Below are 24,008 nucleotides of genomic sequence, written 5' to 3' on the forward strand. Positions count from 1 at the left end.
AAATCACATGAATGGAAACTACATATATGAGAGAGTAGGAAAAAGAAGCACATATTATCTTATTATATGTGATCTCCAGATGTCTGGAGTCAGAAGAGACCTTAGAAGACATCTACTACACCCCTTCATTTTATTTCATTTTATTTTTAATATAAATTAATTTATTTTTAGTTTTCAACATTTACTTCCACAAGTTTTTGAGTTCCAAATTTTCACCCCATCTCACCCCTCCCCCCACCCCAAGATGGCATGTATTCTGAATATCCCTTCCCCTGGTCTGTCCTCTCTTCTATCTCCCCCGCCCCCCACCTTACACCCCTTCATTTTATAGATGGGGAGACTGAGTTACAGAAAGTTTAAATGACTTGCTCCAGATCACAGAGGCAGCAAATGAAAGGCACAATTTGAATCCTGGTTCTCTGATATCAGAGCCAGTCCTTTGTGCATTCTACCATTCTTTCTCTCACTTTTAAAACTTAGTTATTCTTGGGTTTCTAATTTAGTACCATGGTCATGAAAAATTTGAGCTTATGGTTATATTTTTTAAAGTAAATTTTCCTACTTCTAACTGTATTCAGAATTACTTTGTCAGTTTTATGTTGGTGGATATGTGTTATGTCATAATTTTTTAATGAATAAGGTGCTAAGTTCTGGGGAAAATGTGAAAATATTATTCTTTTTTTCCACTAAAGACCCTATAGCTTTTTATTTATAAAAATGGGACTGTTGACTTTTATATTTTAGTCAAAGAAGCTCAACTCTTAAGACTCATTCGTTTTGAAAGATGCACTATGAAACATCTTATGAATTCATTTTATGTAGTAGTATTTAAGTGATTTTTAGTATAACTGTAGTTAAACACTATCAACATTTTTAATCAGATGATTTAACATCTCCTGCTCTATGAAGGATTTATTGAGTGATATGTATTTAGAGATGCACTTTAATATATTCTGTTTTTTGCAGAGATTTTAATATATAGCTATTGCAAGGATATAATTTCTTTTGAACTGCCAAGCTCTTACAAACCCTGAACTCTTACATAAATGGTTATTCTTTTATTCCTTTTAGTAGTGTATCTGTTGACATGCATCAGTATTATTTATACCTGCTGACCCATAATTGAAACTTTATTTATAGCAGACCTTATCTTATCTTCCTGAGATAGGTATTTTCTTTCCCAGCTGCCTACAAAAATCTTAATGCCAATAGAATGGCTCTTTGCTGTTGTCTGCCAGATATCTTAAATTAGAAACCTGTTTTGTACCTTTTCCAACCTCTCCTGACCTCGAAGTACTAATTATATTTTTTGTCTTGATGCCACTTTGCTCCAATGTCTTCTGTCTTCACTAGCTATTGATCAGAGCTTTATTTCTTGCAGACCTTTCTCGCAAATTTATTGGTCAAAACATTTTGCGTGGCTTTTTGCTATGAGAGCCAGAATGATTTCAGAAAAACAAGGACTTCCCCCTCCCCCTTCCTCCTCACTCCAACAAGAATGCAGGGCTGGGGAAATTCAGTAAGTCCTGGGTCGGGGAAGGCGTTAGAATTAAGAAGTGCTGAAAATAACTTACTGTAAAAGATGGGATTTTAAGGAAACCATGGAAGTCAATAGATGAAGTTGAGGAGGGAAGTTTGAGAGGTGGAGTATCTTGTTCATGGAACATCCAGGAGACCAGTGTCACTGGATGAAAGAGGATGTGGTAGGGGGTAAGGTGTAAGAAGACTGGAAAAGTAGGAGGGACTGGGTTATGAAGGACTTTGATTACCAAACAGAGAATTTTGTGTTTGATTCTGAAAGTCTTAGACAACCACTGGAGTCTGTAGGGCGTGACTGTTGGACCTGTGCTTTAGGAAAACTCCTTCGGTGGCTAAATAGAGGATAGATAGATAGAGAGAAATGTGTGTATATTTAGATATATGTGTATGATGTGCAAACATTTTTGTAGAAAGAGAAAGATACATGTCTATATATGTATTCATATATTATGTATATCAGTAAAAAGAAGCAATTGCTAAACCACGTATACTATAGCACACCAAGGCAGAAAGGTCAAATTGATGAGTAGTTCACAAAATAGAACACAAAGCTGATATAAAAGTATGAGAGCAAATCAACTATTTTTTATTTTATTCTATTTAACATTTTGCTTACATTGTTTTTATACCTGTCTATTCCCACAGGTTTAATCCTCATCCTCTCATTTTCAATCATCTGACTTGTCCCAGGTTCCTGAAATTTGCTTAAATTATTCATTTCTTTCTTTATTTAGCTGTATCTCCAATTCTTTTGAACCCTCTCTTTCTCTGCCAAGTTGAATATGTAGTTTAAAATTTTCCCTCCTCTTCCTTTCCAAACTCTTATTTTAGATAACATTTTTGTTGTACTCTTTCCCAAAAACTTTTTCTTCTCATTATTTCTCCTCCCTTCTAATCTATTAAAGATTTAATTTTTTCTCCAACAAGCTATGACATTTAGTTCCTTATTGTGTCCTTCATAAGGACAGAGCTACTTAAGTAGCAAATTTGAAACCCCCTGCTTCTACCTCATTTTTTATTATGTTGGTAGTTCTTATCTCATCTTTTCTATTTGTGGCTTATCCCTTATTCTTTCTCAGATTTGGGAATTCCCTCATTCATCCTTGCCTTTCCCTTGTAAAACTCGTCCTACCATAAGTTAACCACAAGAGTTTATCATCTCAGCTTTCTTCTGACATCATAAGCTTGCCAGTGGAGTGTTGTTTGTCCACTTAACCATATCTTACACTTGAAATACAATTCACTGATGATATATTTTAGTCCTTGATGTCCTAATTAGTTATATTGTGTAGCCTGGTCATACCCACCATGCATTTCTCCATTGATGATAACAGTAGGAAGAGTGGTTTGAATTGACCAAGTTAAAACAGAAGAAAGTCCTGTTAGAAGTGAAAGTTTTAAGAACACCCATAAGTAGTTTTTGAAATTATCTAAAAGAAGCAAAGATGACAAAACAATGGTGCCACAGGCTCCTGTGTCCGCAGCTGTGTTTAAATGCTGGTCAAGTATGAAGAGAAAAAAGACACATGGGCCATGTGGGTAGCAAGTAAAGAACAAGCTCCGTTTATTAATCTGAGGGCTAGGGTTTTTATACCTTACTCGTGGGAACAGCACCCAGAGTAGCAAAGGCAAAGTATCAACAATTATTTTTCTCATGGGAACAGTAATCAAGGGGAGTCCCCCCTTGAACCATTTCCTCGCCTTCTGTAATCTTCAAGGTCGTTCTGTTCTCAAGAGAGACAGAGCAAAGGGGGGTTGGAGAGCCCACGTTCCTGACTTACGTAGCCATTGGATAAAGGAAATCAACAGGGAAATCCTGGACTGGCCTGAATCCTCTGACTTGTCAGTGCTGGCCCTCAACACAATAGGAAATGTAGTCAATAATATTTTTACCACCCTGTGCCTAAATGCAACCCAGAAATAGAAGCTGCTTCCTATCCTGCTTTCTCATCTCCAAAGAATCTCATGAAAATAGTTTTTATGAACACATCAAAGATATCCTTGCTGAAAATTTAAGAGAGAAACAGGTAGGCTTTTGAAAAAAAAATATAGAAAACAGTATTTTCATAGCTGTATATTGACTGAGAGGCACAGAGATGAGAGATGGTAAGATTCCACTTTGTCCATTGTTAATTAACTTCAATAAAGTACTTGATAGAATAAAATGCAGCTTATGTTAGATTTATGTAAAATTCTGTAATAGATATGACCAAGGAGATGACTTTGTTTAATGGCCACACTAAGTATACGTATGAGGTAAGACATAAAATGAAGAGACATCTGGTTACATTCAGTAGTATTATGGATGATGTCCTACACAGATTAAAAATGAAAAAGGACTTGATGGAGTTCTCTAGATGCTCCTATTTTCAGATGACATTGGGATAATGGCATTGAAACATAGGATACCAAAAAAGTACTTCAGTGAAATTAATTGTCATTTGATAGAGAACAGGTCTAAGTATTCATAATGAAGAAAGAAAACATTTTGACAAAGTTACAAAATGTTATACTAAATAGGAAGTTCATTGATTTAATACATCATTAGTAAATCTTAAGCAGGTCCTATATTTGTACTATGATCTGGACTAATAATTGAATAGGAAAAAAAGTAGGAGATTTAGCTGGCTTATATTTGGGAAATTATCCATTGTTTTCAATTAACCTCAACTGCTCCCTACTGGAAATGCTTCATATTTTTAATTCCAGTATGCTCCCAGGATGCTACCAAACTGCAAACCATGAAATGCCACGATACTGGAAAAATTCCAAATTGCAGATGACCTAAAAGGGTAATGGAAGGACACATGATAGATACAAGACGTCTAGAGAACATTATCAACAATGACTTAGTTGGAAAAGTGTTATAAAAGCCATTATCAAGGACATTTGTGATATGAAAAGGAATGGTAATCATGAATTTAGATTAAAGGAACATTACGTAGGAAGCCCAGATAGTACACAGACATCCACAATATGTTAAAAGAACCAAAAGAAAGCGTTCAGCACTTGAGGTGAATCCTTATTTAGAGCTGATAGGTTAATAAAAGACAGGAAACTTATAAGTCAAATTTTGTCAAGCAACAGCTTAATTTTTGGTCCCCCAAAGGAAATGATCAGAAATGGCTTTCTTTTTCATTTTATAAAATAAAAGTAAACTCTTTGTTTGGTGATGACCCTGTGCTTCCTGTAATAAAAAGACTGTTTGTTGTGTATTTGCACTTTTGGAAAAAAATCACCCTCTCTTTGTTTTTGCCTTTGCCTTTATCCATGCAGATCAGATTTATGAGTCATGAAAAACTCACCTGTAATCCTCAGATCCAAAACATAAAATAAAATAAAGCAAGACAGAAGCTTACATTTCATTGGTCACAACTTAACTTCATGAGCTCTGATGACCATAGTCAACACATGTAAAATCTCTGAAACTGAGTTCTTAAGACTATTCTCTTTTGCAGATACTTCAAAAAAATTAGACTTTTTTTAAAAAATGAAGAATTTTGGCTTCAAATAGTCAATTTCAAAAAATTGCAGTTCTTTAGATCTTCTCAGGGTGTTTCAACTCTTGAAACTAGCTTCATATGATGATAATATTTTGATCTGGAAGGTCATCTAGTTCAGCCCCATCATGTAAGAGATGAAAAGACCAAGGAAATAGAGAGGTTAAGTGACTTACCTAAGGTCACACAACTAATCAGCAGTAGACTCAGGAGGAAGTGCCAATCCTTTGATTCCATTGGCACAGTACTAGGGAGCTGAGATGTCACTGTAATAGGAATCTGGATAAAGGGCCTGAAGATAAAGACTTTTTGGATAGATCACTAGCAGTTTATTAAACTCATTCTGCAGTTCAAGCAGGGTGCATAGTTCTCAAAAAATTATGTAATTTTCTTTGATCTTCTGATAGTTTCATCTCTATATAGTGTTCTCTAATAAAATTTGATGACATTATAATGTACTTGTGTAGATAATTTTTTAAAAGTTAATTGATAACTAAGTTACATATGATTGAATTTGTATGTACTATATTCTGCACTAAATTGGAGAATTTGAGCAATAAAATAGTAATATAAAATTTGTTGTATTATCCTATAATTTTTATTACTGATTACTTATGTACTTCACATATTGACAGTTTGATATATCATATTCATATATATATATATTCCTTTAAATGGATTGGTCAATTTCATTTAACTTAAGAGTAGAAAAACAGTATTATTAAGTAAACATTTATATGTTTATATATGTGTATATGTAACAATGAGTATGATAAAGTAGTTTTGTTAATTTTGGAAATATTTTATTATCAACTTATCTTTTCTGTAAATGTTTTGCCTTTTTTTACTCCTTTCCCTTTAGACTCTCTTACAGAGTACAATAAATATTACTTAATTCAATAAATGTTTATAATGATCTTTGACAGCCAAAATGCCACATGAAAATACTTAAATCTCATCTCCAAAACTCGTGCTGATATATGAATTTCTTTATAAGAAACTTTAGAAATTGTTATTATGGAGCTAATTAAGAATATATAACATTAAGAAGACATCCCAGATCCTCAGGCTATAACAATGAATTTCCCTGTTGGTGAACCAGTCAACTTATCAACACATTTATTAAGCATTTACTATGTGAGAGGCACCATACTGTGTACTGAGTGTATGTCTCTACATGGTCTATTCAATTAAATTCTCTTGGTACTTGGTAGAAAGGAAAGACAGCAGAGAATAAAGAAAAAAGTACTAGATTTGGAGTTGGAACACTTGAGTTAAGAGCCTGTCTTTTCCAGTTACCATGTTTATGATCCTAAACACGTTATTTAACTTCTCTGGGCTTCAGTTTCATAATCTCTAAAATGAGGAAAATGTACTAGATTACTTCTAAGATCCCTTTTAGCTCTAAATTTGTGATTCTAGGAACTCAGACTGATCACAATTATTTTCAACATATTTCCTAACAAGAATCCACCTACCATTTGACTCTGGACTATGTATTATATAGTCTGATCTTGATGACTTCTGCTCTTTTATCAGTGATCTTTGTCATATCACAGAGCCATTATAGCCCTTTTCTCTAGTGCATGTGTTTTATAGATGAACCCCCTTCTTACTGAAGAGCAGAAATCACAGGAGATAGTAAGTGATATATAACTGTCTATTTCCTTCCTTCCTTCCTGATTCCACTTCATCACTGTGTTTTTCTTAATCTCTTCTGAAAAGATGACATTTTCAACAAGGTAAGAACGCTCTTAATGCTCTGTTATTAGCTTTTACCACACAAAGGGTCAGAGCTGCTTTGCTATGTCAGATCTATGGCGTATCTAACTGAATATTCTGTTATCAACAATGACCCCAAACAGAACACTGCTGTTCTCTCTTAAATACTACTCTTAAAAATCTGAGTGCTAGCATATTAAAATATTTCTACATTCCAGAATTAACTGGACGTTTATAGTGAACACCTTTCAAGGAGTTACTAAGAATGTGGAGAACAAGTGTTTTATCTACAATATACATTTCTCATTAACTCTATTTCCATTTTTCCTTCCCTTTTGCTTCTCTCACTACCCAGGTCATTATTCTAAGACAAAGTGTCAACCTGAAGACAACTTAATTAAACAAATAAAAACCACCAATATTTAAACTCCCCTAAATTCATTGGTTCCCATGAAAACCTAGTGAGAAAGCAATATATTGCTTTTCGAACTTGCTTTTGTGTGCAGTCACATTGCCTAATCCTCATTTGACTTACTGCCCAAGTCTTAAAAGTCCATTATGTTCTGCTCTTTCTGAATATCCCTCCCCAGCCATCCTACCATTTTCATGAATGACCTTATACTATACAAATATCATTATTTTTTTTTTTTAATCAGTGAAAGGCAACTGTGCTGTAGTGGAAAGAGCAGGAACCTTTTTTTTTTCAGATTTCAAAATTTGTCTGTACATGGGGCAGCTAGGTGGTATAGTAGGTAGAGCTCTGGCCTTGGATTCAGGAGGACCTGGGTTCAAATCCAGGCACAGACACTTGACACTTACTAGCTGTGTGACCATGGGCAAGTCACTTAACCCCAATTGCCTCACCCCCAAAAATTATCTTTACATAATAACTTGATTTACTCCTTGGATTAAAAAAAAATAAAGTGATGCTTTTTACTTCAAAGCCACATCAGTTTCCAAATAATATCCCTCCTTATCTCCTCAACACAGAAATCTATCCCTTGTAACTGATTTAAAAAGAAATGGTGGTGGTTGTGGGAAGCAGGTCAGTCAAACAAGCGTCTTGATAACATGTCAGTATACAGTTATCCCTTCCAAATCACAACTTTCTTCATCACAGTTTCAACATGTCACAGGTCAGCATAAGAAATTAAATGGGAATTTTTTGAGAGTTTTGCAGAAGCTGCAAATGACATGTGAAGGCCAGCAGATGACACAAAAGTTTAGAAACTCAGAAATGCATACAATATATGTATAGTATTGTATAATATCAAAATATTTTATCTTTTAATACCATAAATATGCACAATTTCTTTTCTCTGGTGTGAAGGAAAGGCCAAAAAAATTTATGCGGATTTTCCAGATCATGGTGGCACTGTTTCTCTTATCCCAGAGATGTGGAAGGGATAGCTGCATGTAATATTTCACTTCCATAATCTCTCCCCTTACCTCCTTCAATGGAGAGAGGTGTATTCTCTCAATTTGTCTCTAGATCCAAGCATGGTTGTTATAATTAAGTAGCGATCAGTTTTATTTTATTCTTTCCACCTAAATTGCTGTATTTCATTAAGCTTATTATTTCTCCTATTCTGATTATTCTATATCAGTTTCATTTACCTCTTCTACATCTTTGAATTCTTCATATTTGTTATTTCTTATAATACAATGACATTCCATTTCATTTATATGTTACAATTTATTTAGCTATACCCCATCAATTGGCACCTACTTTGCTTCTAGTTCTTTGCCAACACAAAAAGTGAATCTGTTGTTATATATGGAATAATTTTCTGTCATTTACTTGGACTTTTTGAAAAAGATAGAACTCTGTGGTTTTTTTTTTTTGTCTTCTTTGGGAATGTCCCACTACATTTCTGTTTCTTAAATGTTAATTTTGTTTAACTCATGTATCCCTACCAAATTTAATTAAAAAAACATAAAGCATTTCAAAGTTCTTCTCACTATGCTACCTAGGGTCTTTTCTGAGAGGATATTTCTTCTGGGTTTATATCATTTTCTTTTATATGAGTTTTCTAATCTAATCACATTATCATTGAAGTTTGAAGCTACAGGCCATAAAATATTTTTGTGGTGAACAAAACTATGTGGTCCTAATGTCTATTCTTTTAAACTAAGTTATGTAATGGATATCTTTCCCATCAGTTTTGAAGCCTTATTCTTATTTGAGCTCATCATATTTTGCTTTCAAGATAGCTGCTTCTAGAAATGTTTTCGATGGCAAGCTGTGCTTAGAAGGAATATAGTAGCTATATGACATCATCTTGTGTAGGGTAATGACTTTTGAATTTCTAGTGAGAGAAGTTTCAGTTTTCAGCATCAGGATTTATTTTAAGATCTATTTCCAAGCATAAGAAATACAGAGAAGAGAACTTTCTTCTTAGTTTCTTTGTGCCACTATGACTAATACATCTCCTTCCTGCTTAACCTGTTCTCACCCTACTTCAGTATTTCCATTGATGGTATCAACACCCTCCTAGTCCTTGAGGGTTGAAACCTGGGGGTTTTGATCCATTCCTTCTCCCACAAATAACCAGTTGATGAGTTCAGTTACTTGCATCTTGGCAATATGTTACTTCTATACCTTGTTTCCCACTCACATGGTGGTAGGTAATTTGGTTCAGATACTCATTTCTTCTAGCTAGAATATACGCAAATTATTTCTTATTAGTCCTCTTGCCTCTTGTATCTGTCTTTCACATTGCTACAAAAATTGGTCATCCTAATTCACGGGTCTCAGTATGTTACTTCTCTGTTTAAAAATATTTCAGTGGATCTCCATTGCCTGGAAGACAAAATTACTAACTCCTAAGCCTTGCATTTGAGGATTTAAAAAACTTGGTCTCCTTTTCATTATGCTATACTTCATGCACTATGTTTTCCAAGAAACTGGAATACTAGCTGTTCTTAAATCTTGTCCTTCCTTTTTCTGCTTCTGTGTATTACCGTAGGCTGATACCTACATGCCTGAAACTTATTCCACACTCCACTCTCATCTCAATTCATTGCAATGATTCTCTTCTTTTGAGGCTGAGTTCAGATACCATCTTCTCTTTAAAGGCTTCCATTTTTTCCTCCTAAATCAAAGTGATTTCCCTCTTATCATACTTGCCCTTAGTATCTTCAGTCTTACATAGTAGAGCCAGTTATAATTTGTCATGTGCTCCCAGTATACCAAATTATGCAATATAACCCATAGTGCATAGTGCATGGTAAAAATAAGATTAGGGGTACGACACTCAAAAACTGTGTCAGCACTAAGCCCAAAGGACAATCAAACTGTGCATACATTCTGATCCAGCAATAGCACTGCTAGCTCTGTATCCCAACAAGATAATAAGAAAGGGAAAAGGACCCACATATACAAAAACATTTATAACAGCTCTCTTATTGGTTATTGAGGGGATGCCCATCAATTGGGTAATGACTGATCAAATCGTGGTATATGAATATGATGGAGTAGTACTGTTCCACAAGGAATGTTGAGTAGGTGGATTTCAGAAAAGCGTGGAAAGACTTACATGAACTGATGCTTAGGGAAGTGAGCAGAACCAGGAGAACATTGTACATAGGAGCAGAAACACTGTGCGATGACCAGTTTTGATGGACATTAGCTCTTTTCAGCAATACAATGATCTAAGACAATTCCAAAAGACTCATGATGGAGATGCTACCTATATTCAGAGAAAAAAATATAGATCCTGAATGCAGATCGAAGCATATTATTTTCTCTGTCTTTTTTTTTTCCTTTCTCATGGTTTTTCCTTTTTTTTCTGATTCTTCTTTCACGACATGACTAATGTGGAAGTATGTTTAATATGATTGTAAATGTATAGCCTATATCAGATTGCTTGCCACCTTAGGGACGAATGAGGGGAGGGGGAAAATTTAGAACTCAAAAATCTTGTAAAAGTGAATGTTGAAAATGAAAATAAATAAGCAGATAAACTGTGTCAGTGACTAATAAAACTAGGAACCTAACTAAAAAAACAAAAAGATAGCACAGTCATATGTGTTAAATAGTTGAGAAATACATAAATACTACAATTAATAGTGGTTACATTCTTGGCTGCTAGGCCTGAACCCTGGCTGTATTAGCAAGTTGGACAGACCTCAAATCCCAGACTAAGGTTAGAGGCCATAATAGAAGGAAGTAGAGGTGTGGGGAGTGTGGACTAGCCCTCCCCTGATCGCAATTCCTAGTAGACTGGAATATAGAATTAATATAATGCTTTACCTTGACAAACACCTGAAGTTTACTTGTATGCATTGAAAAAGTTGCCCTTTGTATGTTATTGTGAAGTGGTTCTATTTTCTGCATTTTTAATGTTTCTCAGGGCAGGAACCAACCTGAAATTTGAGAGATGTTCACAATGTTTCCTAGTATATTAATTATGTTGGAACAAATTCACACATTATAGCAGTACTGACTATACTTGTTACATGCACCTATTAATATCCCTATTAAATTGTAAACTCCCAAGAAACAGGGACTATATTATTTTTCACATAGTAAGTGCTTTAGTAAATGTTTAATTTGTTATATAATCAAAGATAATAAAATTAGATCCTTTAAAAACATGAGTAATTGAATTCAACAAACATTTATTAATAATCTCCCTTGGGAAATCACTATTCTAAGTATTATGAGTCATAAATAAATGAGTAGGAAGAGAGAATCCATGCCCTCTAGGACCTCACTATCTAAATGATTATGATACAAATTAAAATGTAATAAATTAATTGGAAAAGTATAAGTAAAGTGCAATAAAAAAAATCAGAGGAGAAAGAGATAGGATTCATCATCATAATGCTAGACCTATAAGAATATTTAATCTCATCCCCTTTTCCTCTTCTGATTCTGTAGTGACAATGGCTAAAGATGGAAAATGATTGCTAAGAACTGCATTGTTCTTTTAAATGGTATTTTTTTTTCAAATTTCATGTAAAGATAATTTTAACATTCATTTTATAAGATTTTGAGTTTCAAATTTTTCTCCTTTCCTCTCTCCCCTCTCTCTTCCCTAAGACAGCAATCAATTTGATATAGGTTATATATGTGAATTGCATTCTTCTTAGGCTTTCTGTTAAGTTTTAACTTGGCTGTATACACTCTAAACGTGAGATACGTTATCCAATGATTAACTAGTGAAAATACTACTTCAGGAGCTAAATAATATCAGCTTAATATTCTCACTATTAATGGAAGCAGACAAAAGAAGGAGTATGAATCTAAATGGAAGAATAGCTCAAAAGTTCTCCTTGGAAAAGCAAATGGAGTTGGAAGAGTTGATTTTATTATCTAACCAAAGGAAGCAAGAAACTTAATTTCAAGAGCCATTAAGTCAATATATATGATAAATAATTATAAAAAGGATTATCACAAAGAAGTTTATGCATTAACATATGTTGGTTAAAAAAGAATAAAAATGAGAAGCAATTGAATTAACTTGGATGTGAACTTTTAAACTATTGATGAAAAATTGGGAAAGGACATAGATACTGACTACTGTAATTTCATATAGTAGCTTAGTCAATATGAATCAATTGCTGAAACAAGGAAAATAGAAAAGCCCCAGAAGCTCTTGACTCAGCAAACACTTAACTTACTGACAACATCAGTATGGAGGAAAATCTCTCTGGCAAAATCTTAGCAGAGAAGGATGATCTAAGATTATGAGCCCTATAGCTTCATAAAACAGAAAAAAAGAGTAGAAGGAAAATAAGTTTACAGAAGGGTAGGCAACAAGCCCAGGTGAGCAGTCAGTCTAAAGGAATTTAAGAATGAAAATAGGACAACAAATGTGGAAAAATGGAAAATATCCAGTAAAGATTTTTAAAACAAACTTGACATTAGTTACAATAGTACCATTTTGGTTACTCTCTAACATAAGAGTCCAGATGCATAAACAGAGAAGGTAGTAAAGAAGACAAAGATAGGAAAAGGAACTGAATTTGACTAGTCACGCAAGTGTGAAGGCATTGGACCCTCATTGAAATTAACAAGTTATCTGAAGGAGAGAAAAATACTGAAGGTGTTGGGGAAAAATCTTGGGCATTAATATAGTTTAGTTTTTTAAGTGACTAAGACAACATCACCAAGTACTAACCTACATTTTTAACATTTTGTTTTTTTTTAATTTTATTATTATTTTTTATTATTTTTAGCTTCCTCAAATTACTCCATTTATTATCACCACTTTAGTTTTTCAATAGCTCCCTTTTATACACACATATATACATATACATACATATATATGTATATATATATATATTTATATTTATAATTGTATGTGATGATCATTTAGATGTGCTTAAGGGCGTACTTGAAGAGGGTATTAGTAGGAAATAGGTTTTGCAAAAGCAGTTCCATAGAACACCATGTCTTTACCATGACACAAATGGCTGAAAGAGGTAGATAATTCAAGATCCTACTGTACTTACTGTTCATAGATCATAAAAAGCTTTTGATTTGTAACTGTTTATATCATCTTTTCTTATATAACCATAAAAATGCTGCTTTCAAGTTTCTATTCTGTTATCTGTCATCTATACATTAAAAACATTAAGATTCCTTTAAAGATATAGCAATGGCATTAATCTTGTTCAACAATTATCAGATCATTCATTTTAAGGAAGGTAGAAAACAAGCATAAGATTATTATATGAATGTAATAAATTAAATAAAGTATTGGAGAATAAAAGAGGTAGTCATTGCAAATGCTGTCCTAAAATGGTCTCATTTGCCAGTGTCCTCTCTTTAATTAGTTACATTATAATAATAGATATCATTTATGGACTGTTTTAACATTTGCAAAGCCAACCCTGTGAGATGGGTACTATTGTTACCCCGATTTTACAGATGAGGAACCAGAGGTAGAGAAAGGTTAAGTGACTTGGCAAGTGCCAAATAGCTAGCAAGTGTCTGAGGCAGAATTTGAACTCAGGTCTTCCTGACTCCAAGTCCAACACTCTCTATCCTCTGCATAAGCCATCTGGCTACTAGCTATTATTTTGCCAAAGTTAAACTTATAAATGGTCTTTAAAATTGATGTCTTTAATATTGATGATCCTTAGTCATTGATCAGGAGAGACCCTAGACAAAATGTGAATTAGTTTGCCTTCAGTGGCCCCAATGCAAGGGAGTGCTAGTGAATGTTTAAATGATCTGCACTCTGAAAAACAGAAGTCTATGCAGTACACACTTTCGAGTTTAATCTTCATTATCAACATTTTCTCCATCACTTTCTTAAGTCTTCAGAATCAACAAAAGAATAAATTAAATGCTGATTTGTAGTTAGCCAATTTCTGAGGTGTAAATGTTCACACCAAAACTTTAACTGTTGACTATGGTGGGTAGAGGTTGACTCCAACACACTACTGCATCATTCATCAACACTAGCCCATCCCTCTCCACCAGCCTCCTGTTCTGGATTTGCCATTTCCTATAATACCCCATGAGGTAGACATTTCCTCTTTGTGCCATTCTTTCTTCCATCATAATTTACATATACAATTTGAATCTACCTTAAGGTACTTTATGGTAGCTAGAAAGGAATAACATAGAAATGTCTGATCTGTGGTAATAAGAGAAGAGGGGAATGTTTATATGGTACAGATACTGATAACTCATACTAGGAAAATTTAATAAAAACATTTTGTGATTTTATTTTTCCAGATAACAAAGGAAGTGTTTCACATGTAAAAGTCTGGTTTTTCCTCGAAATTAATAGCTTCCCTGCACCACCTGTAGATACTATTGAAGTGACTTGTGCCACCTTGGTAAGTCCCTTTAAAATGTTCCAAAGACTGTTTTACTGTCTAATGTGGTGGGTGAAAGATGAAATGACTGAGGAAACACAGGTTCAAGCTTCTGAGCATGTCAATTTATTAAGTAATTCATGGCAATTGCCCAACAAACCAGGACAAGGCCTCCTAAGCTTTTGCACTGGATCCCAGATACAGGGGGAGACAGACTTTTATGCATTAAAAACAGTCAGATAAGGACAAGTAAAAGGAAATAATAAGGACACAAAATTAGGTCATCTGCTTTCTGATTGGAGGAAAGGTTAGGGAATTTCCAAGTTGTTAGGGAGAGAGCTAACAGGGGCAATTCCTTGAAATCAGAAAAAGAAGCATCCCATTCCTCCCAAGTGTTCACATTCAATCAAAGGAACATGGAAACAATAGGTTGATCAGTATGGGGCCAGTTTTTAGATAAGACATAAGGGTTGCTTGAGATGTACATTTGTGAGAAAGCTTTTTGCACCAATCTTTGGATCTGACTGGATTTCTGGTCATCATAAACTAAATCCTCATTTAAGGATTTCTAAGCAATAGATAGAAGTGGTACTACTTACCTGATCTGCAGGGATTGGTTCAAACAATGGAATAAAATCCACTGAAAATGGCCATAATTCAACAAATTTTTCTCACAAGTTAGAAATTGGACTAGACACAATTTCAACACAAAGAAAACCAAGCTAACTCCAGAATTGAGTCACAAGATGGAGTCAGTGTGGTTCATTCAATTTTCGCTACCACTTGCTCTTCTAATCCCCTCAATTCCCTCAATAAATAAATCTTTTTTTTTTTTCTTATATGCTCTAATGCTACCTTTGGGGAAAAAAATGGCCATGCGTAAGCGATCATTTTGGAGAAGTTGTTAAAATCCTCCTCTTAAATCCAGTATCATAAACCTCAATTGCTTATGCAAAAACCTATTAGCTATGTAGTATCTTGTACTATTTAGCATTCTTTGGGTGTGTGTCTTAAATTTAATCTTCTGGAGCTAACTTAACCTTAGCTTAAGTCCTTGTCCTTATATAATTCCTATAAAAAATGAGCATGTAACAATAAGCTCTTTAGGCACATTTCAGTATGAATTCAACCTAGTTGCTACATTAGCCTTTGCAAATTGGGCGAAAATGTATTCAGAACAATCTGCATAAATATGGGGTTCAAATAACTGCCATGATTAATAGGATTAAACATACATGGATGATTAAAACATTACTAAATCTTTTCCTTGGATTACTGGGGAAAGGAAAATGTTCGCTTTCTCAATTCTTAAAAGAATTCAAGGAAACATGCTTAATTTTTTTAGAGAACATTTTAATTTTGATTTTTCCTCTTTTAATGTAACTTTTATTTTTAAAACATTCATATAGGAGCATAATATTTTATACAATAGAGTATCTCAAAGAATAATCCTGATATTACTTGATGTAGGTTCTTCTGTCGTTCATTTTGCCCTTGGATGGAATTTTGTAAATTCTTATAGTTTGGTAGTCATTGTTTTTCTTGTTGACCTAAAAGACCCAAAATATGTATTGCATGTTTTATCAAGAAGTGCTGTCACTTTCAATTTGTAAATAATGGAAAAAATATCTCCCACCTCCATGCTTTTTCACACACTAATCCCCTAAGGCTAGAATGGATTCCTCCATATCTCTGTTTATTTTTATGCACCTCTTCTTTAAGACTTTACTCAGGAACCTTTTGCTCCATGATGCTTTCTCCGATCCTTTGCAAGAAATGATCCCTCTCTCTTTCAATCTCTTGGAACACTATTTTTTCCTTTTTAACTTTGTTTTTGCATTTAATTATTCCCTAATAATAATTTTGTGTGCATTTCTCATTCCCCCTAATATGTTTTTCTTACAGCACCATGTGAGGCAGGTGTTATATTTTAGAGATTAGAAAACTGAGGCTCAAAGAAGTTTAATGCTATATCCAGGGTTGCATATCTAGTAAAATTGATTTCAAATATTAGAGTCATGATTTGAATCTATATCTCCTGATGTCAATAACATCATTCTTTTCAAGCCTGCACTTTCCCTCCTAAATTGTAAGTATTCAATAGGGGCTTTGATTTTTTTCATCTTCAAATCCACCGTACCTTACGTACTGTATGCTTATTGACTTGACGTGAATAAAAAAGATGCTACTAACAATCTCCATGTGAAGCAATAATAGTATAATATTTGAATTAAATAATGGCATAGTGGATACTATGAGTATTAAGTCTCTAGAATCAATGAAAGAGTACTGGGCTTGGAATGAGGAAGACTCATCTTCCTGAAATTCTGGACTCAGACACTTACTAGCTGTGTGACCGTGGACAAGTCACTTAACCGTGGTTGCCTCACTTTCCTCATCTGTAAAATAAACTGGAGAAAAAAATGGCAAACCACTCCAGTGTCTTTGCCAAGAAAATCCCAATGGGGTCATGAAGTGTTGGACATGTCTCAACAACAACAACAACAACAATAACAACTTTCTATAACAGTGGCTATTACTGAGTATCATTATAAACAGGAATCTTTTCTGTATTGTTTATTTATGGGTAAGTCTCTTATTTGTATGAACTGTCAAATCTTGTTTAGTGAAGATTATTGTTACTGAAAGGAAACATAGTATAGTAGAAAGATTCCTGGATTTGGAGTCAGGAGATCTGTGTTTGAAACCTGCCACTGACATTTAGTAGCTGTGTGACCTTAAATCACTTAATCTTTGTAAGCCTCAATTTCCTCATCATTGGCACAGGAATGCTTGTAATACATACCTCACAGAGTTACTGTAAGGAAAGAGCTTTGTAAACCTTTGAGTGTTATTGAAATGTGAACAATTATCATTTATATTAATGGAGAGAAGCCTCACTCAGGTGACCCCATCAAGTATTTGACTTTATGTTTATTCTGTTTACTTCTCTAGAGGAAGAGCTTGGCTGTGTTGTTTTAAGTTGTTCCTTATATGTACTGTTTGAGCTTTCTCAGCTCTCTGTCTCTGTCTCTGTCTCTGTCTCTGTCTCTGTCTCTCTGTCTTTGTCTCTGTCTCTTTCTCTCTCTTTCTCTCTCTCCCATTGAAAGCCTATGCTATCATATTAGAACAATGGTCATATAATAGGACCTTAAAATGCCTGTTGAATGGAATTGAAAATACTACTCAAGATACCATATAACGGAACATGTTTTGGTAACAGCTACTTTGTTGACATTTATTACAACAATCAGATAACATATCTATGATCTATAATAGAATAGCAAATAATGTTCCTTGATATGCTTTAGCAGTTCATTTGCTGGCTTATGGGTTATTTGATAAGAACTTTTCTTTTTTTCCTTCATACTGTGGTGGGGGAAAAGTAGGCGGAGATATGCTAGTAATATTCTGCTCTTGGTTGTTCTTTCTCTGAAAAAATGCCACTTAGTGGTAATAAAGAGGGTGATGTTGAGGTTTTGAGTTGCTAGCTTCCCTGGACATTTTTCTTAACATTAGGAGACCTCAATTCTAGTCTTCCTTCCACCGCTACCTAGTTGTGTAAATTTTGGCAAGTCACTTACCTTCCTTCTTTGCGTTTTAATTAATTCATTGCCTGCCTGAAATCAGGGGGAAGGTCTATATTATATTACATATGTATCTGTTTTGAAGACTATAGTGAGGCTTTTGGGTGGCCAGAATAGAACACCACCACTACAGGCCTTTGACTCTGACGGAGACAGATTAAAAAGGGAACAAGAATTTGGATCAGATAGGTGAATCATGGCTGATCTTACCTTTTTTTTTTCTGGCTTAAATTCACCTGCATTAAAATTCAGACAGGATCTTGGGAAGGTCTAACCCTCACTTTAAAAGATATTTGCAACTGAGGGCTGACTTCTTCTTTCTTCTTTTTTTTAATCTTTTGACTGGGCATTGGCGTTAAGTGACTTGTCCACGGTCACACAGCTAGTAAGTGTTATGTGTCTGAGGCAAGATTTGAACTCAGGTTCTCCTGACTCCCAGGCTGGTGCTCTATTCACTGCACTATTTAGCTGCCCCTTAATAATTTTTTTTTTGCCTTTTTTTTGGGGGGGGGGTGAGGCAATTGGGATTAAGTGATTTGCCCAGGGGCTAGTAACTGTCATGTCTGAGACTGGATTTGAACTCAGGTCCTTCTGGCTCCAAGGCCAGAGCTCTATCTACTGTGCCACCTAGCTGCCCCAAGGGCTGATTTCTTTACAGAGGTATAGGTATTGGAAATAGAAGATGTAGTTTTGGCCTGTGGATATTCTGCCAGACTCTGAACTCCTGTGGGTCTCAACATGATTGCTATTGCTCTGTTAGAGCTGTCAGTCAGTCTTGTCTTAAGACAGAGGTTCTGGTCATTACTGACAAGTGCAGTGTATAGTCTGGAAGAGAGGAATCCCAAAACTGATAGTGGAGAACAATGGCCAACAGAAATTATGTGTCTAGACTCTGGGCCATCAGCCACTACAACAACAACATCTGAGATAAAGTACTTAACACTCAGCTGAGCAGTCATGCCAAGCAGAAACTAGAGATTAATCCACGATCAGCAAGGCTCAGCAGGAAGCAACACATGCAGGAAAGATACCAAACCTAATAGGAAACAGGCCTATGTGAGAACAGTACAACTGCATGATCAGATGACATTGATAATCAGTTCTTCAGTGATGGAGCCATTAGTTGCTCTGGCTACATGTGTTTCTTATGTATGCCTTACTCTATCCACTGATGTGTGGGTATTTATGGGAAAGTGCATCATAAGTTGAAGGAGGGATTTTTTTGTGACAATTATTACAATGCTGTTTAATTAAAAGATTTTAAGCTGATTGTACCAACTGTGTGACAAGAGTAAGGTAAATTCATTGGTGGTGGGACAGGATCTATGATTCTTTGTGAAAATGTGAATACAGGATCCCATGTAGGAGAGGAGGTCCCCCACTGCTACAAGCCTCCTCTTTCCTGTCTTGCTATCAGCTATTTGTGAGCAACAAATAATACCTATCTTTCTTCCTTACAGTGCCTAGAATAGTACCTTTCACTGCTAGATACAGTAAATGTTTTTGCATTTAATTGAACTGGAAAAATTTACAGAGGTTATTTGTAACTCTGATTTGAGATTCTGTAAATATGCATACCTATATTGATATATATGTATAAATAACTTTATTAAAATAATTATAAATCCAATTAAGTAAAAAAAAATAATGTGAATTTGAGAAAGATTACTTTTCAGAACAATCAGAAATGAAGAAACTCCTATTCCTAGGTGTATTGTGTTTTCTCTAGTGCTTTTCAATTGTTCGTGGAACAATTTGTTTTAATATTCTGTATTATTTATCGGCCTGTCTTAGACTGCTGTACTTTATTTACTTTACTGTTAAGCCTGATATCAAAATCCCAACAGTTTCTCTCTGTTCCTACCCCTCTGGCAAATCTGCTTCAGCTCTCCTAGGCATGCCGATATAGTCAGGCAAGCACTTCTAGGAATTAAAAAAAAATTATCTATTTCTATAGTCCCCAATCAACTTGAGGCTTTTTTTTATACTGTAAGATTTTTTTTCTTCATATTTGATAAAGGAGTAAGTCCAGCTTCACTTCTCCCATGTGGTCAAATATCTTCTTCTTTTTCTCCTTTTCCTTCTCCTCCTCCTCCAACTATTCTTCTTCCTCCTCTTCCTCCTCTTCCTCCTCCTCCTTCACCTCTTCTTCTTCTCCTTCTTCTTCTCCTTCTTTTTCTCCTTCTTCTTCTCCTTCTTTTTCTCCTTCTTCTTCTTCTTCTTCTTCTTCTTTTCTTCTTCTTCTTCTTCTTCTTCTTCTCCTCTTCCTCCTCCTCCTTTCTAGAGAGAGAGAGAGGATTTGTTACAGATGAGCATACATCTAGTTTCTGATGGGCAAAATCACAACTGTACTTTGGTAAGAGAAGAAAGAGTTCTAAATTTGTAGAATTATAGTTTCTAGTAATAGGAAAAATGTATCTTGTTTTCTTAGAGAAGTAAAACTATCAATGATACTTATTCTACTTGAATTGTGACAATCTGAAGTGTACTGTGCAATTCAAATATACTGAACATAAAATACATCTTTTATGACTTGTATCATGTATATGAAAGTGACAGTTATTCTTTAAAGAATTTAGAAGGGATGGAGATAATTTAAGCAAGAGTGGGACAAAAACACTCACTGATCTTGGGAATGTTAATTTAAGATTATCTGAATTTTTCAAGGCAATGTAAATGTCAAAATACTATATAAAGGGAAGAAAGAGGGGAGAAGAGAGAAGGAGGAAGGAAGGAAGAAGGAAGAAAAAGAGGAGAAGAAAGGAAAGGAAAAGAGGGAGGAAAAGAAAGGTGGCACAAAGATATGCCTCCAGTTTAAATAACATACCTAGTTAACTTCCTTTCACTGGAAAAGAATCTCACATTTAGATATTAACCTAGAATGTTGTAATCCATAGCACCCATCTGCTCCTTTTATATTGTACTCCCACCAGCATTTCAAAAGGTATTTTCATATGTGGCTAATAAAGACAGACCCATTTCATAGTATGACAGGGACCCCAAGATTGGACACTAAGAGCTTACTTCTCTTCTTGTTTATTTTTTGGCTATGCATCATTACTTTGCCATAGGGGATGAAGTTAGAACTTGGAGCAGTACAAATGACCAACCAAAATTTGAAACCATTACAACCATTGCAAGACCAGATAACAAAGTGTTCTTTGAAATGATGAACTTTGTTCCTTTTGGATGCACGAGAAAAGCAATGTCACCAATCTCTTGATTTTCCTCTCCTAAGAGGTTCTCTAGGATGTGCTTTGTAAAAAAAAAAAAAGTTCCCACATTTTATTATTAGCTTTTGGCTTTATGTCAAGAATGCCAAGATCTATGTGATTTATTTCCTGCAATAAATAATATACTTACTTTTTGGTCATTGAACAAAGATCTCATATTTATGGGAAGGAAATAGAAAGAAAAAAAAAAGGAAGGAAGGAGTAAGCATTCACATAGTGCCTGCTATGTACAAGACATTGTACTAAGTGTTTTACAAATATCTCATTTGATCCTGATGACAATCCTGGGAAGTAAGTACTATTTTTATTTTCATTTTACAGTTGAAGAAACTGAGGGAGCCAGAGGCTAAGGGATTTTCCCAGGGTTACATATCTCATAAATGTCTGAGTTCGTATTTAAATTCAGATCTTCCTCACTCTAGACCCAGTGCCCTATCCACTCTGTTACTTGGTTGCTTCCCATCACATTTTGAATATGTTATTTAATATTAACTTAAAAAAACAAACAAACGAACAACCTATTTCATTTTTACTCTTTATTCTCAACTAATTTTCTGTTCCCTTTTCTACTCTGTTCCCTCTAACACTGCATAATCAAAAGGGGGCTTTATACGACTAAGGATGTTTGTTTTTTGCTTAATTTTATGAGTTGTCATTGGCAAATAATTCATCACCTAGAGATTAGCATAATGGCATTGGGCCTCTCCAGACTTAGCTAGTATTGTCTGGGTGTTCCTCAATTTTAGCATTAACTTACAGAGATGGCTCCTAGTACGAGTTCTTAGGCCTGGGGCCCTAAATACTATCCAGACAGAATTTGTGTCTTTTACATTCAGTATCTACCCTCACAGCTTTCTTGTGTTTAGATTATGATGTTATTATACACCTGTATTGGTGCTGTGCCCAGTCATCACAGGACCTTGATCAGTAAGGGAAACAATCAGCTATTCTTCCATGAATGTATAATGGTCAAATCTCAGCTCCTCTTCCTGTTAACTCTGTGAATCAAGTTTCTTAAGAGTGACCATTGCCTTCATTTGCTCACCTTTCACCATACTTGCAATCTGTTCACTTCAAGCCTAGTGCTCCACAGACGTGTACAGTCTCTTCTTCCCACCTAGTCTTTTATACTCTCTTTCTAAAACAAACAAACAAAAACTAAACCAAAAAACATCCACAAAATTTTATTGAGACCTTTGCCTTTGTGTCACTGTCATTTATAGAGAAAGGATCTTCTCCTTATGAGATCAAACCCCCCCTTCTGACAAAGAAAAGTAATTAAGCAAAAATTTCCACTATAGTGACTATATCTGTTAATGCATACAACCAAGGGTGTTCTGGAGACAACTTGAAAAAACTCAAGAGAACTGATTTGTTAAATTTTCAGTTCAAGGGTTTACACCTCAGAATTAATTGTGATTAATATTGTTTTATTGATTGTCTAGTCTTAAGAAAGAAATGGAGAAGATGTCATAATGCAAATTTAACTTAAAAGAGTGCAGTTATATATTAATTTTTACCTAGAGAGTGAATTGTTAAACATTTATCAGAAACTACTTTAATTAAAATTTATTTGTAACAATCTTTTTATAAAAAAAAATGTTGAGTTCCATATTCACCCCTTCCCTTCTTCCCCTCCCTCTCTTATTGAGAAGGCAAGTAATATGATATCAATTATGCATGTGAAATCATTCAAAACATTTCCATATTAGCTATGTTGCAAAAAAAAGCAAGAAAAAAGAAAGTTAACAAAAAACATGCTTCAATCTGTACTCAGAGTTCATTAGTTCTCTCTCTGGAGGTGGATAGCATTTTTCATCCTGGTTCCTATGGAACTGTCTTAGATCATTGTCTTGATAAGAGTAACTAAGTCTTTCACAGCTGATTATTGTTGTAATATTGCTGTTACTCTGTATAATGTTCTTTTGGTTCTGCTCACTTCACAATGCATCAGTCTATATACATCGTCCCATGTTTTTCTAAAAGCATACTGTTTATCATTTCTTTTTTTAAATTCTTCATTAATTATAAATTATATGTAAAGACATTTAAATGTTCGTTTTTAAAAATCTTGAGTTCCAAAATGTCTCTCTCCCTCCCCTACTTCCTCCACCTAATGAGAAAGCAAGCAATATTCTATTGATCATATATGTGAAGTCATGCAAAACATATTTTCATATCGGCCATGTTGCAAGAGAAAACACATACATACGAAACAAAAAATAAGAAAGTAAGAAAAGTATGCTTCTGTTAGCACTCAGAGTTCATCAGATCTCTGTCTCCAGAGGTGTATAGCATTTTTCATCATGGGTTCTTTGGAATTGTCTTAGATCCTTGTCTTGATAAGAGTAGTTAAGTCTTTCACAGATAATCATCCTTACAATATTGCTGTTACTGTCTACAATGTTCTCCTGGTTTTGTTCACTTCACTTTGCATCGATTCATATAAGTCTTCCCAGGTTTTTCTGAAATTATCCTGCTCATTTCCCATAGTACAATAGTATTCCATCATAATCATATGCCACAACTTGTTCACACATTTCCAGATTTATGGGCATCCTCTCAATTTCCAGTTCTTTGCCACCAAAAAAGAGATACTACAAATATTTTTGTATAGATGGGTCCTTTTCCATTTTCTATTATTTCTT

At 34.6% G+C, this 24,008-nt stretch overlaps 1 protein-coding gene across 1 annotated transcript in view; it reads left to right on the forward strand.

Moving 5' to 3' along the window:
• Positions 1 to 24,008, forward strand: part of CFAP47 (cilia and flagella associated protein 47) — an 890,592-nt gene that overhangs the window by 539,845 nt on the left and 326,739 nt on the right. Inside the window, 1 exon segment of the mRNA XM_078146130.1 lies at positions 14,458 to 14,561. Coding sequence (XP_078002256.1) covers positions 14,458 to 14,561 — 104 coding nt within the window.

The sequence above is a fragment of the Phascolarctos cinereus genome, unplaced genomic scaffold, assembly GCF_003287225.1.
Source record: "Phascolarctos cinereus isolate Bilbo 61053 unplaced genomic scaffold, phaCin_HiC Scaffold_726;HRSCAF=1367, whole genome shotgun sequence".
Taxonomy (NCBI): Eukaryota; Metazoa; Chordata; class Mammalia; order Diprotodontia; family Phascolarctidae; genus Phascolarctos; species Phascolarctos cinereus.